General features: G+C 42.9%; 2 protein-coding genes across 2 annotated transcripts in view; one reads left to right on the forward strand and one right to left on the reverse strand.

Moving 5' to 3' along the window:
• IFT140 (intraflagellar transport 140) overlaps positions 1 to 14,433 on the forward strand; it is a 100,890-nt gene that overhangs the window by 38,650 nt on the left and 47,807 nt on the right.
• The window catches only part of TMEM204 (transmembrane protein 204), a 34,383-nt gene continuing 22,981 nt past the window's right edge, over positions 3,032 to 14,433 (reverse strand). The window contains exon 3 of the mRNA XM_032230433.1: positions 3,032 to 3,674. Coding sequence (XP_032086324.1) covers positions 3,430 to 3,674 — 245 coding nt within the window. The 3' untranslated portion in view covers positions 3,032 to 3,429. The remainder of the gene's footprint in view (positions 3,675 to 14,433) is intronic.

Raw genomic sequence — 14,433 nt, forward strand, 5'->3', positions numbered from 1 at the left:
ATTTCAGCCCAGGTAGTCCTTAACTTAACAACAATTTGTTTAGTGACCATTCGAAATGACAACAGCACTGACAAATGTGACTTATGAGCATTTATGACGGTTGTTGTGTCCCAAGGTGGCATGATCCCCTTTTGCAACCTTCTGATAAGCAAAGTCAATGCGGAACTCCAGATTCATTTCACAACCAGGTTACTAACTTATCAACCGCAGTGATTCCCTTAACAACGATGGCAAGAAAGGTCATAAAGACTCACTCGACAAATGTCTCTCTTAACTACAGAAACTTTGGGCTCAGTTGTCATAAATCAAGGACTACCACTATTTCTTTTGGCTTAAGCAGGCAAGAAAAAGCTACAATTTAGCACCAAATCTGGAAAAAGCCCAGCCATCAATTTTTCATTTCAATAATTGCTAATGATGGAAAGATGATGGAAAGAGAAAAGCCAACTCTTCTCGGTGTGGGTAATGCAGATATGATGAAGGATGGCAGCTTTTGAATGAACCTCTTTATCAAGAGTTAAGTGGCATGGAAATCGTTTCTACAAAATTGACTTAAAAGACAAATAAGCCTGAAATCTTAAATATTTCATGCCCTGTTAAAAGAAATTTCTGCCAAGCTTTCAAAACAGGACAATTATCCCCAGTTGGCTTTGATTTTAGAACATTTCCATCAAAGCAAGAATAATTGTTCGGGACAGATTTGATGCCTCTCAAATTTTGCACACAAGTATACCGTGTTTCCCTGAAAATAAGACAGGGTCTTATTTTCTTTTGACCCCCAAAATAAGCTTTTGGCCTTATTTTCGGGGAGGTCTTGTTATTTTTGAGGTGCAGGTCACCTCATGGCTGCTGATGTGTTGTGCGTCGCTGGGCCTGCCACACTTTTTGCGGCAGCCATTAGCGTGACAGAAGAGTGTGGTGGCTAGGATTGTGGGTTGCTATTAGGTAAGGGCGTGTGGGGTGTATGGAGCATGTTCCTCCACCCTTACCCCCACCGCCCCGGCCTCACCTCCTTACCTTGTGTAGTTTGTGCGGCAAGCAACCAGAGGAAATGGCAGGGACCGGCTGCGCATACGTTTAAATATTTTCAGGGAGGACTTATTTTCGAGGGAGGTTTTATATATATATATATATATATATATATATATATATATATATATATATATATATATATATATATATATATATATATATATATAACATTTTTTGCTGATAAGTAAATGAAGGGAGACTAGTATAGATCTATTTCAAGCTATTTAGCTCTCATCAGCTGGCCATACCCTTATTGGGATTTGTACTTGGGCTATTTTACATGTTAGGCAGTTATATTAACCTCTAGGCCACAAGCTCTCCTCCCTTATCATCTGAACCAGCGGGGATGATTAGATGTTTTGTCAAAACACCTGGTATGCCCAAATATGGGTGGGAGCATACTGCCTCCCTTTTGCTTTTCATGTATGTATGTATGTATGTATGTATCAGTGGTGAGTTCTGGATCCCATTCCAACCAGTACAGTTGGAACAGGCCCGACGGCGTCTACATGGACACGCACAGCGCGCGCATATGTCTTAGCGCCTCCTTGCCGCTCCAGCTACTCAGTGGAGTGGAGCTCAGGTGCTGTAGCGCTGAAGACTTAAAAGACCGGTAAGGAGCTTGAGCGGGCGGGTGGGCTCTCTGGAGCACCGTACCAGAATGGTATCTGATGCTCTGGGCAGATTCCGGTATGCCCGTACCGGGGCGTACAGCCTGCAACCCACCACTGGTATGTATGTATGTATGTATGTATGTATGTATGTATGTATGTATGTATGTATATATGTTGCTACTTATGTATGATTTGCCATATGCTAAATAATCAATTTGCATAATTAATTCTCTTTAAATTATATATTTTAAAAAACTCCCAATTGCATCAAATGGACGAAAAGAGAGAACAGCTGCCATTTCTTCTTTCAGACTTCTTTTTAACAGGTGGTTCCAAGGAAGGAACATTTCTCTAACTGAGCCCTCGAATCTGTTGGTTATTTTTGCACGTAACTTGAAAGGAGGTTGCCTTTTCCCATTACTAGATTCCCACAAAATCCATGGGAGTATAGCCCCACATTCTTTTGGCTAAAAATCCATCAAGATGGTTGAGCTGCTGATATCTTACGCTGTACATTGGGATCAAGAAAAGCATTGTACAATGTAGCGAGTTAAACAGACAGATAGACAGATACAGACAAACACGACCCATCTAAGTAATACGGCTAGTCCTCAACTTACAACAGTTCTTTTTTTTTTTGACCCTTCAAAGTGTCACCGGCACTGAAAAATGTGTGGCTTAGTTCCATTTTTCACCCTTGCTGTTCCGAGCGAGGCTTCCCAAGAGCATGAAGCAAACTCCTTGTCCCGACAAAAAAAAAAAATATAAACCCTTTTATTAATTGACTCTGAATTCTGCTCATTCACATCCAGCAAAGTTTTTCAAGAGAGGATTTACAGTCACAGACCTTCTCTGGCTTGGAGAGCTGCCAGGCCCATATCTCCAAAACCTGGCAAGGAGCCTCAGAGAGTCATGAACCAACGAAGCAAACTAATTGTCTCTCCTGCAAACTCCACTCCCCTTTCGCTCCTCTTTTATTTCCTCTGGGAGGGGCCATTCATCATCCACCTGTGGCCTTTCTCCTAGGTCGACCCCTGTTCTTTAGCTCAGTGTTTTTCAACCTTTTTTGTGCAAAGGCACACTTTTTTCATGAAAAAAATCACGAGGCACACCACCATTAGAAAATGTTTAAAAATTTAACTCTGTGCCTATATTGACTATATATAAAGTAATTTTCCCACGGCACACCTTACACTATGTCACGGCACACTAGTGTGCCGCAGCACAGTGGTTGAAAAACACTGCTTTAGCTGTTCCCTTCGTCTGGCAACTCTGCGCATGTGCACACTGGGAACAGGCTCCAGCTGTTCCTCTGGCTCACTGGTGTCTGACTCAGAAGGCAGCTGATAGCTGGCATACAGCTCTGGCCCCCTCTCTGCCTCCGACCCAGAGCCCTCATCGGAGCCTTCTCCAGACTCCAGGACTGGCTCATGTTCCTCCCCAACCTCCTCACTGTCCACTGCTGGAGGCCACAACACCCCTTTTGCGACAAGCAAAGTCGACAGGACGCCAGATTCACTCCACAACCGAGTTACTAACTTAAACAGCTGTTATGAAATGGAGCACAGCTCACTTAACAAATGTCTCACTTAACCACGAGGCTTAATGTTGATCGTAAGTTGAGGACTACCCGTAATGACGGATTTCCCTAAGTGAAGAGTGAAATTTGTGGTTTTTAAATTACATCGCCTATATATAAGAAAACAGTCAGTTGGGTTTTTTTTTGTTTTTGTTTTTAAATCCGCCTGTGTGATTGTATCGCCCTCTTTCCGTCTCCGTCTTCTCAGCACGGGGACTCCACGTAGTCGTTCTCCAGGCCTCGCCGAAAGCGAGCGGTTAGCGTGCGGCTGATCACAATGACTCTGGGGGCCATGCAGTCCTCCCGCCGGTGAAGGATGTTCCATATAAGGATGGCTGCAGCCAATGTGGCTAAGAGACACGCCCCAATGTTCAGGTAGCAAGACCAGGACAGACTGGTGTAGGGTCCAATGCGGTAGAAAGTCACCAGGCCAATGACCAGAACAAAACCTGAAAGAAAAGGAAATTGGAATCTCACGTTAAATAATATTCCTGGGATGTCAAAATATCCAAGAGGGAAAAATCTTTTGCAGAAAAGAAAATGTTGTGGCATGAGGATTAAGACATACAGGCACAGGCATGCATGGATAGACATTCTTTCTTTCAAAGATCCCCCAAAAGCTAACCACAAGAATTTGCTTCTTTTCTTCCAAAGTGCAGATCAAAATGATTATTTAGAATAGAACAGAATAAACAGAGTTGGAAGGGACCTTGAAGATCTTCTAGCCCAGCCCCCTGTTCAGACAGGATGCCCTATACCACTTCAGACAAATGCTAGTTGTTCCCGACTCTAGGGAGCAGTGCTCATCTCCGTTTGAAAGCCAAAGAGCCAGCGCTGTCTGAAGACATCTCAATGGTCATGTGGCCAGCATGACTCAATGCTGAAGGCGCACGTAATGGGAGCTCACTCCGTTCTCACACTACAGCCTTCCACCAGGATTTGCACCCCTGTGGTTTTTAGTCCAAAGAGGCCAGAAAATTGAAGTCTCGGATACTTTCAAGGCAGAATCCGCAGAAGGATGGATATTTTTGAATGGGAAAACACATCCATAAAATTTCCCTGGGAAATTCCTTTATCTGGAGATGGATTTCCTCCTGCGAAAGGGCAGGAAAGAGTCCGGTTTTAAAAGTAGCGGCGATGTTTTGCTTTTCTTAACGCGGCCTTCTCCCGCCGGTCTTGAAGACCTTTATGAACATGAAGTATTATCCCACCAACCACTTCCTCCTTCGTGTGTATCATAAATATCCGGTTATTCATGTTTCCCTGTTGAGGAAACTGAGGTGAGGAGATTTGTCTAGCCACGCAGGAAATCAATCAAGGGGTCAGAAGTAGAATCCGAAACATCTGACCCACAATGTTGTGTGAAAGAACCACAGAGCTGCCCTACTTTCCATTCAGGCAGGTGTCAACAGCCTCTGAGGTGTTTCTGGGCAGGTCTAGTTTAGTTTAGTTTAGTTTAGTTTAGTTTAGTTTAGTTTACTTTACTTTACTTTACTTTACTTTACTTTACTTTACTTTACTTTACTTTACTTTACTTTACTTTACTTTACTTTACTTTACTTTACTTTACTTTACTTTACTTTAGTTTACTTTTTACTTTTTACTTTTTACTTTTTACTTTTTGCTTTACTTTATTTTTTACTTTGGTTTACTTTACTTTACTCAGTGGTGAAATTCAATTTTTTTTACTACCAGTTCTGTGAGCGTGGCTTGGTGGGCATGGCAGGGGAAGGATATTGCAAAATCTCCATTCCCACCCCACTCCAGGGGAAGGATACTGCAAAATCCCGTTCTCTCCCCACTCCTTGGGGAAGGATATTGCAAAATCCCCATTCCCTCCCTACTCTGGGGCCAGCCAGAGGTGGTATTTGCCTGTTCTCCGAACTACTCACAATTTCCGCTACCGGTTCTCCAGAACCTGTCAGAACCTGCTGAATTTCACCCCTGACTTTACTTTACTTTATTGTCATTGTATTGTCATACAATGAAATTAAATGCCATCTTCAGTGTACATTATAACTATAAAAATAAAAACACAAACACACATCCTTCACATGCCATATAATTGAAATTGAAAACCCGATATTGCATTAATATTGCATTCTACTGTATAATTCAATGAAGTTACTGCCCTGGGATAGAAATTGTTTTTCAGTCTCTTTCTCCTTGTTTTTATTGTCCTGTACCGTCTGCCAGATGGTAATAGTTCAAAAAAAAGGGGGGGGGAGCTCAGGATGAGATGGATCTTTAAGGATGTTTTGAATTTTCTTAAGGCAGCGGAGGTATCAAGCTCTTCCAAAGAGGGAAGAGGGCAACCCATGAGCCACTGGGCAATGACATTAGCCCTCTGGAGCGCTGCCTTATCTGCCCTTGTGCAATTGGCAAACCACACACAGGCGCAGTAAGTTAAAATACTCTCTATGGTACAGTGGTAGAAGATCACCAGCAGTTTTTCCTTCAGTTGTTGTTTCCTGAGAAGCCTCAGATAGTATTGTCTCTGCTGGGCCCTTTTGACTCGGGCTGCAATGTGAGCGCCCCAGGTCAGATCCTCTTTTTATGATAACACCCAAAAACATAAAACTGACCACTTGCTCCATTCAGTCTCCATTGATAAGCAAGGGCTGGATGTCTCTTGGAAGATAGAATAGAAATGGAAATGGAAATGGAAATGGTAATAGTAATGGTAATGGTAATGGAGTAGAGTAAAGTAGAGTAGAGTGAAGTAGAGTAGAGTTGAATAGAATAGAAATAGAATAGAAATGGAATAGAAATAGAATAAAATAGAAATAGAGTATAGTAGAGTTGAATAGAAATAGAAATGGAAATGGAAATAGAGTAGAATAAAGTAGAGTAGAGTTGAATAGAATAGAAACAGAATAGAAATGGAAATGGAGTAGAGTAAAGTAGAGTAGAGTAGCGTTGAATAGAATAGAAACAGAATAGAAATGGAAATGGAGTAGAGTAAAGTAGAGTAGAGTTGAATAGAATAGAAACAGAATAGAAATGGAAATAGAATAGAATAAAGTAGAGTAGAATTGAATTGAATAGAATAAGGAATAGAACAGACAGAACAGAATAGAATAACAGAGTTGGAAGGTCTCCCTCGCCCTCTCCGTCTCCTCCATCCTCTTCCTCGGTTGAGTTAATGAACTTTTGGATGGAAGTAATTTATAGATTTAATTAGCCTAACGGGAGAACAATATACAAAGAAGCAAAAAGGCCTTGCATAATAAGGAGGGGGGGAGAAATCCAGCTCCCCCCCCCCCCCTTGTCTCATAAACACTTCCTTAACCACCACCACAACAGAAGGGAATTCACACAGACAAAAGGGCCCCTTATGCAGAAGGAACGCTAGGATAAGCACCAGGGCGGGTAAACAGACATCAAGATCTGCAGATACCATTTCCGTTAGGATTGCGGGCAAGGACAGGTCAGTCCTGAATCGGACTGGCTGTCTCCAACTTGGCTGTGCGTCCCCTCCTCCGTGCATCCGTGGCATGGCTTGCAAGCCTCCTGTGATAAAAATCTATTCTTGGGCGCAAGACAGATTAAGATAAAGCAAGCCAGCTCAAGTGTAATTATTAGTCATCAGGATAAGCCATCAGTGCTGCTTCAGATACGCAGGACTGATTTCCGAGCTCGTTTAAATCTCATTTGCAAGGCGGGTTGCTTTGGATTCTATCCCTGGATGTTCCTGGAAGGAAAATGCTAATACAGATAGTCCTGGAATTAAAGGTAAAGGTTCCCCTCGCACATATGTTCCCGACTCTAGGGGGCGGTGCTCATCTCCGTTTCAAAGCCGAGGAGCCAGCACTGTCCAAAGACTTCTCAGTGGTCATGTGGCCGGCATGACTAAACGCCGAAGACGCATGGAATGCTGTTACCTGCCCACCAAAAGTGGTTCCTATTTTCCTTAGCTATTCGAAAGCATGTAATAATGCAAATAGGTTGGCAGAAGCTGGGACAAGTAATGGGAGCTCACTCCGTTATGCGGCGCTAGGGATTCAAACCGCCAAACTGCCAACCTTTCTGATGGACAAGCTCAGCGTCTTAGCCACTGAGCCACCCTAGTCCTAGTCCAGGACTAGTCCCTGTCCTGGAATTACAACAGTTCATTTAGTGACTGTGTCAACTCCTAAGGTTGCCATAATAAGAGAAGCGGGGAGCGCATTCCACATATACTGTCGGCTGAAGTCGGATCTCAGATTACTGCAGCAGGCTTGGGAGGGGTGCACCTCATTTGGGATTTATGACACAGACTGAGGGGAGGGAAGGAACAGGGGTAAAGTTCAGATATAAATCAAACAAAGCTTAGATCTGACTGGGAAAAGATCTTGTCTATGATGCTCCTAATAAATGACTAGATTTTGTATTGAAACTTGGCTCGATACTCATGAATCAATTAGGGCATTTTTGGGAAACCTGACAGACTGTGCGCAGTTACAACGACCCTGAAAAAAGCTGATTTATGACCGTTTTTCACAGTCGTGACCTTTGCAGCATCCCCACGGTTAAGTTGATCAAAATTCAGATGCTTGCCAACTGGTTCATATTTATCACCATTGTAATGTCTTGGGGTCATGTGATCTTTTTTTTGCGACCTTCTGGCAAGCAAAGTCCCTGGGGAAGCCAGATTCCCTTCACCACCAGACTACTAACTCATCAACTGCAGGGGATTCACTGAGCAACTTTGGCAAGAAAGGTCGTACAATGGGGCAAAACCCACCTAACAAATGTCTCACTTAACAACAGAAATTTTGGCCTGCACTGCGGTCGTAAGTTGAGGAGTACCATAATGCATCTGTGGCCTTACTCCCAAGTCGACCCTTGTTCCTTAGCTATTCCCTTCGTCGGGCCACTCTGTGCATGCGCACTCTGGGAACAGGCTCCAGCTGTTCTTCTGCCTCACTGCTGTCTGACTCTGAAGGCAGCTGATAACTGGCATACGGCCCTGGCCCCCTCTCTGCCTCCGACACAGAGCCGCTCATCAGAGCCTTCCCCAGACTCCAGGACTGGCCCCTGTTCCTCCCCAACCTCCTCACTGTCCGAATCTGCTGCCAGCTCCGCTGGCCACTGGCAGGCCACAACAAGCAGTTAGCTGAAGTAGGCTGCAGCACTGCACCTTCCTCGTCTTTTATTGTAAAGAGTCCATTATTCAACCCACAAAGCTCCGAAGACTTCCTTGGGCCACTCAGAATTAAAAATGTAAAAAAGAAAAAAAACCACTGATGTTAGCAAGGCTGTTTCCCTTCACAGGACCTTTAGCTTGAACTCCCGCTCTGCACATTAGTGAATGAATAATGTGGAAGGGAATTTTCAAAGGGGTGGGGGGGGTGGGAAGGTTCTCTCTGTCACTGTGACTTGCACTGCCAGATTTTTTTTTTCTTTTTTAAAAAGCAAAATAAGGAATGTTTACAGGGCTGGGAGAAAGGAGCTCTGGAAACCGTGGGCATGAATGAACACCAGAGTCCTTCTTTTCCTTCAAATGTCACTTTATCTCTACTTTAACGAAGGCCCAAACCTCCATCTCTTGCTCTACAAGCTTAAACATGCGCGGCCACATCAACATATTTGATTTGTATCGTAGGATTTTGATTTGCGAACCTTGGAATTCTTCAGATGTTCCAATGCAACCAGTTTATCCTTCAACATCATTCCTACTTCGCTGAAAGCTCTTATTGGTTATTTTTTAATACGTCTTTTTGTGTGTATGTATGTATGTATGTATGTATGTATGTATATATGTATGTTACTAGAGCCTAGGTGGCGCAGTGGTTAAATGCAGCACTGCAGGCTACTGCTAGATCAGCAGGTCAGCGGTTCAAATCTCACCGGCTCAGGGTTGACTCAGCCTTCCATCCTTCCGAGGTGGGTAAAATGAGGACCCAGATTGTTGGGGGCAATATGCTGACTCTCTGTAAACCGCTTAGAGAGGCCTGAAAGGCCTATGAAGCGATATATAAGTCTACTGCTATTGCTATTGCTATTGCTATACACACACACACACACACACACACACACACATATATATATATATATATATATATATATATATATACATACATACATACATACATACATACACATACATACATACATACATACATACATACATACATATATATATATATATATATATATACATACATACATACATACATATATATATATATATATATATATATGTTATATTTATGCTGATAAATAAATAAAGGGAGTTTAAGTATATATATATATATATACATATACATATACATATACATATACATATACATCATATACATATACATATACATATACATATACATATACATATACATATACATATACATATACATATACATATACATATACATATACATATACATATATATATATATATATATATATATATATATATATTCTCATCCTCTATTTAAAGATCCGTTACTAATGCAAGCAACTGGATTGCACCCTTTCAACCTTATTTCCTGTAGTTCTGCAGGTTTATATTTTAACTTTTTTCTTTCGATTTCTTCCCAAAAAATTTTTTTATTGTTGTTATGGTTTGTCACATAATCAGCCGGATGTTTAAATTGGATTTGGCATTTTTGTCCATCTAGTCATATTCCTTGCAAAGATCGGGAATAGAAATAGAAATAGAAATAGAATAGAATAGAATAGAATAAGGAATAGACTGGAATAGAACAGAACAGAATAAACAGAGTTGGAAGGTATCTTTGGAGGTCTTCTAGTCCAACCCCCTGCTTAGGGAGGAGGGATTCAAACCGCTGAACTGCCAAACTTTCTGATTGACAAACTCAGCATCTTAGCCACTGAGCCACCACATCCCTTAATATAAATATATTTAAGTGCTTATATTAAGGGATGAATATTTGTTATCCATGATTCTTTTTTCTTAGTGTAAAGCTTGAAAATTTTTTACAGAATTGCTTTTAAATATCTTAACTTCTAAAACTGCTAAAAGAACTTTTTTTTTTTTTGTAAAATATTCACAGGCTCTTTTAAAAAAAACAACGGTGTTTGTTTTTCAGTAGAAACGATGGGTTTGTGTTTATTTTTTAGTCTGCTATGTACTGTTTATCCGGACTTGTTTTCTCATCCCTGACCAAACAAACCAGCATTGGATGTGGGTTGCTTTTCCGTTGAGGAAGGAAACCGATAACGGAGTTGAGGAAGAAATTTGGAAAGGGCAGTGTCAGGCAAAGGAGAGAGGCCTTACTTTGTGAGCTTCTGCTTCAGATCCGAAGAACTGGCGTCCTGTTTGAATGGTCCTGGCAGAGAGCCAGATCTAGTGCTAAAGTGCAAATTTTAAATCTTTGTTTCTCTCGTGCTGCTTCCTCGGAATCAATCCATTTTATTCTTTTTTTCAAAGAATAAAACAAGACAGTGGCCGAAGATAAGCAACCCCATGTTGCCAAGAGGATCAAAGCTTGTTTGATGTTGCTTCTGTCTGTCATGAATCCTTTAAGAACATAAAACTTTTTAAACACATTAACAGAGTTGGAAGGTACCTTGTAGGTCATCTAGTCCAACCCCCTACCCAAGCAGGGGACCCTACACCATTTATGAAAGATGGCCGTCCAGTCTCTTCTTGAAAGCTTCCAGTGATGAAGCTCTCCCAACTTCTGAAGGCAACTTCTGTTCCATGGGTTGATTGTTCTCGCTGTCAGGAAATTTCTCTTTATTTCCAGGTAGACTCTCTCCTTGGTCAGTTTCCATCCATTATTCCTTGTCTGGCCTTCGGGTGCTTTGGAAAATAGCTTGACCCCCCTTCCTCTCTGTGGCAGCCCCTCAAATATTGGAAGACTGCTATCATTTTTCCCCTGGTCCTTCTCTTCACTAGACTAGCCATGCCCAGTTCCTGCAACCGTTCTTCATATGTTTTAGCCTCCAGGCCTTTGTTCCTCTTAGATAGATTGAGATTAACAGAGTTGGAAGGGACCTTGTAAGTCACCTACTCCAACCTCCTGTCCAAGCAGGAGACCCTCTACCATTTCTGCTTCCTGGGTAACATCCAGAAGGTAAATTCAACTTTCTTTTAAAATGTTAACAGATTAACATAGTTGGAAAGGGACCTTGTACTGTAGAATTGGCTAGAAAAGTGTCAGATGGGAGAGCCACATGGTGTGAAAATTTCACCTCAATGTTCCGGTACTTCTGAAGTTAATCAAATCTGGCATAGCCATCTCTTGGGATATTCTTATTAATGCAAGAAGATTGAACAAATTTCTTAAGTGGTGTTCGAAAAGGTTTGTGCTGAAACTCGATTAACAGAGTTGGAAGGGTCCTTGTAGGTCATCTAGTCCAACTCCTCCCTTGCCCCAGGCAGGAAACCCTACACCATTTCTGACAGATGGCAGTCCAGTCTCTTCTTGCAAACCTCCAGTGAATGAAGCTCCCACAACTCCCGAAGGCAACTTCTGTATCATTGGTTGATTGTTCTCATTGTCAGAAAATTCGGAATTGGGCGGCCTATAAATCTAATAAATTGAATTGAATTGAATTAAAGCTCCCACAACTTCCGAAGGCAACTTCTGTTCCACTGAATATAGAATACCAGAGTTGGAAGGGACCTTCTAGGTCATCTAGTCCAACCCCCACCGCCAAGCAGGGGACTCTATACCATTTCTGACAGATGGCAGTCCAGTCTCTTCTTGCAAGCCTCCAGTGAATGAAGCTCCCACAACTCCCGAAGGCAACTTCTGTATCATTGGTTGATTGTTCTCATTGTCAGAAAATTCTTCCTTATTTCTAGAGTGAATCTCTCCTTGATCAGTTTCCATCAGACATTATTCCTTGTCTGGCTTTCGGGCACCTTGGATCACAGGGCTGGAAGGGACCTTGGAGGTCTTCTAATCCAACCCCTTCTCAAAGCAGGAGATCTTATGCTATCCTGGTCAAAGAGTTGTCCAGTCTATTTTGGAAAAAAAAAAACCACAATTCACGAGGGCAAGCTATTCCGTTGATTATCTGTTCTGACAGCCAGGAAATTTCTCCCTACTTCTAGGTTGGATCCAGGGGTGGGTTACGGCTGCTGCTACTGCCGGTTAGCTCAAGGATGTGCTGCGCATGCGCAGTATTAGAAAATGCTTCTGCGCATGCGCAGAAACAAAAAACAAGATGGTGCCGCCAAGAAGAACGGGTTCGGGGCGTGGCAGGCCGAGTTACTACCTACTCGGCCAAACCAGCCTAAACTGGTAGGAACTCACCTCCGGTTGGATTTCTCCTGGAAATCCCCGCCCCAGAGGCAATCCTATGGATGGGAGCTCAAAGCTCACCCCGCACAAAACCGTTTTCAATTTCATCCCCATCTTTTCCCAAAGCAAATAGTTCTTTCCTGTAAGGTGTGTGCAGGCTTGTCCCTCCAGTCCTGGAACTGCCAGCGGGCCGGTTCCCTCTTTCCTTCCTCTCCTCTTCCTAAAGTTGTATTTTGTTACGGTTGTGGGGGTTTTTTTTCCTTTTGTTTTCTTTTGTTGTTTCCAAAAAAGGATGCGCCTCTCGGGAGGATAGGCCCAGGTGGCTGAAGTTGAAATGAAGCAGGGCTGGCAGACACTGTGTCAGTGTGATGGCAGGTGTTGGCTGGCCAAGGTCAGAGATTTTTTTTAGGGGGTATTTGAGGTAGGTTTGGCTGAAACATCCTGCTTTCCTTGGTAACGTTCTTCCTCTTTTGGGATGCGACCAGTTGTCAGGTCTGCGGACTATGAAGCTGGAATGAAAATAAAGCTCATGGGCCAAATGAATATGTGTATGTCATATCGTTGGCTGTTCCCTGGATGGAGAGGCTCGCTGTTATGACAACAACTCTATTTGTTGTTGTTGTTAATTTTGGAATCATTTCTTTAAAAAAAAAAAGAATAAAGTTTTCAGAGTCATTGGAATACTTATGTAGCTACGACAATATTCAGGGCCCTCGGTCCTTTCTGAGCCTGGCGAGGGTTTCTTGCAGACATTTCATTACCAAACTAGGTAATATAATCAATGCTAGAAGGGAATGGGGTTTGACGGGGGGGCGGGGAGGAGGAGGAAGACAACTGTGTGGTCCTTGGTGCTCTCTGAGGTTGGTGGTTTTCTTGCAGACATTTCGTTACCAAAGTAGGTAACATCATCAGTGCTGGAAAGGAGTGGAATTTGCGGGCGAGGGGGGGGGAGGGGAAGAGGAGGAGGAGCTCTAAATTTGGTTGTTTTCTGGCAGACATTTCATTACCAAACTAGGTAACATCATCTGTGCCAGTGATATTACCTACTTTGGGTAAGGAGTCATGGTGGCACAATAGCAATAGCAATAGCAGTTAGACTTATATACCGCTTCATAGGGCTTTCAGCCCTCTCTAAGCGGTTTACAGAGTCAGCATATTGCCCCCAACAACAATCCGGGTCCTCATTTTACCCACCTCAGAAGGATGGAAGGTTGAGTCAACCCTGAGCCGGTGAGATTTGAACAGCCGAACTGCAGAACTGCAGTGAGCTGAAGTAGCCTGCAGTGCTGCATTTAACCACTGTGCCACCTCGGCTCCCTAACCACAAATGGTTAGAATGCAGGGCTGCAGGCTAACACAGCCAGGAGTTCAATCCTGACCAGCTCAATCCTTCCACCTTTCCAAGGTCAATAAAATGAGACCCAGATTGTTGGCAGGTAATAAGCTGACATGGTAAACCACTCCGAGAGTGCTATAAAGCACTGTGAAGCGGTATATAAGTGTAAATGCTATTTCTATTGCTATTACTCTTGGCAATGGAACGTCCGCAAGAAACCCACCAAGCTGAGAAAGCACCACGGACCCCCACCATTTAACCCTGAACTGCAAATACTCTCTTCTAAGGCAGAATGTGTGTTTGGGTCCACATCTGGAAGTTTGGAAATGTGCCTACAATTGAAATGAAGTCAATCATCAATAGGGACCTAGTTTGGATTTCTACCAACGTTTTGGGCGTGATTGCTCCCATTCAGTGGTTTTGATTCATGGGAGTTTGCAATACCGCGATTCATTTTCCAAAGCGGAGATGGTATTCAGCCAGTTCTGACCGGTTCTGGCAAACTGGTAGCGGAAATTTTGAGTAGTTCGGAGAACAGGCAAATACCACCTCTGGCTGGCCGCGCCCCCATCTATTCTCTTCCTCCAAAGTCCCAGCTGATTGGCTGGGTATTCTTTTATTGCCCTGAGCAGGAGAACGGAGTTGGAAAGCAGGTTAGTGGGGGTGGGGAGG

The sequence above is a fragment of the Thamnophis elegans genome, chromosome 14 (assembly GCF_009769535.1).
Source record: "Thamnophis elegans isolate rThaEle1 chromosome 14, rThaEle1.pri, whole genome shotgun sequence".
Lineage (NCBI taxonomy): Eukaryota > Metazoa > Chordata > Lepidosauria > Squamata > Colubridae > Thamnophis > Thamnophis elegans.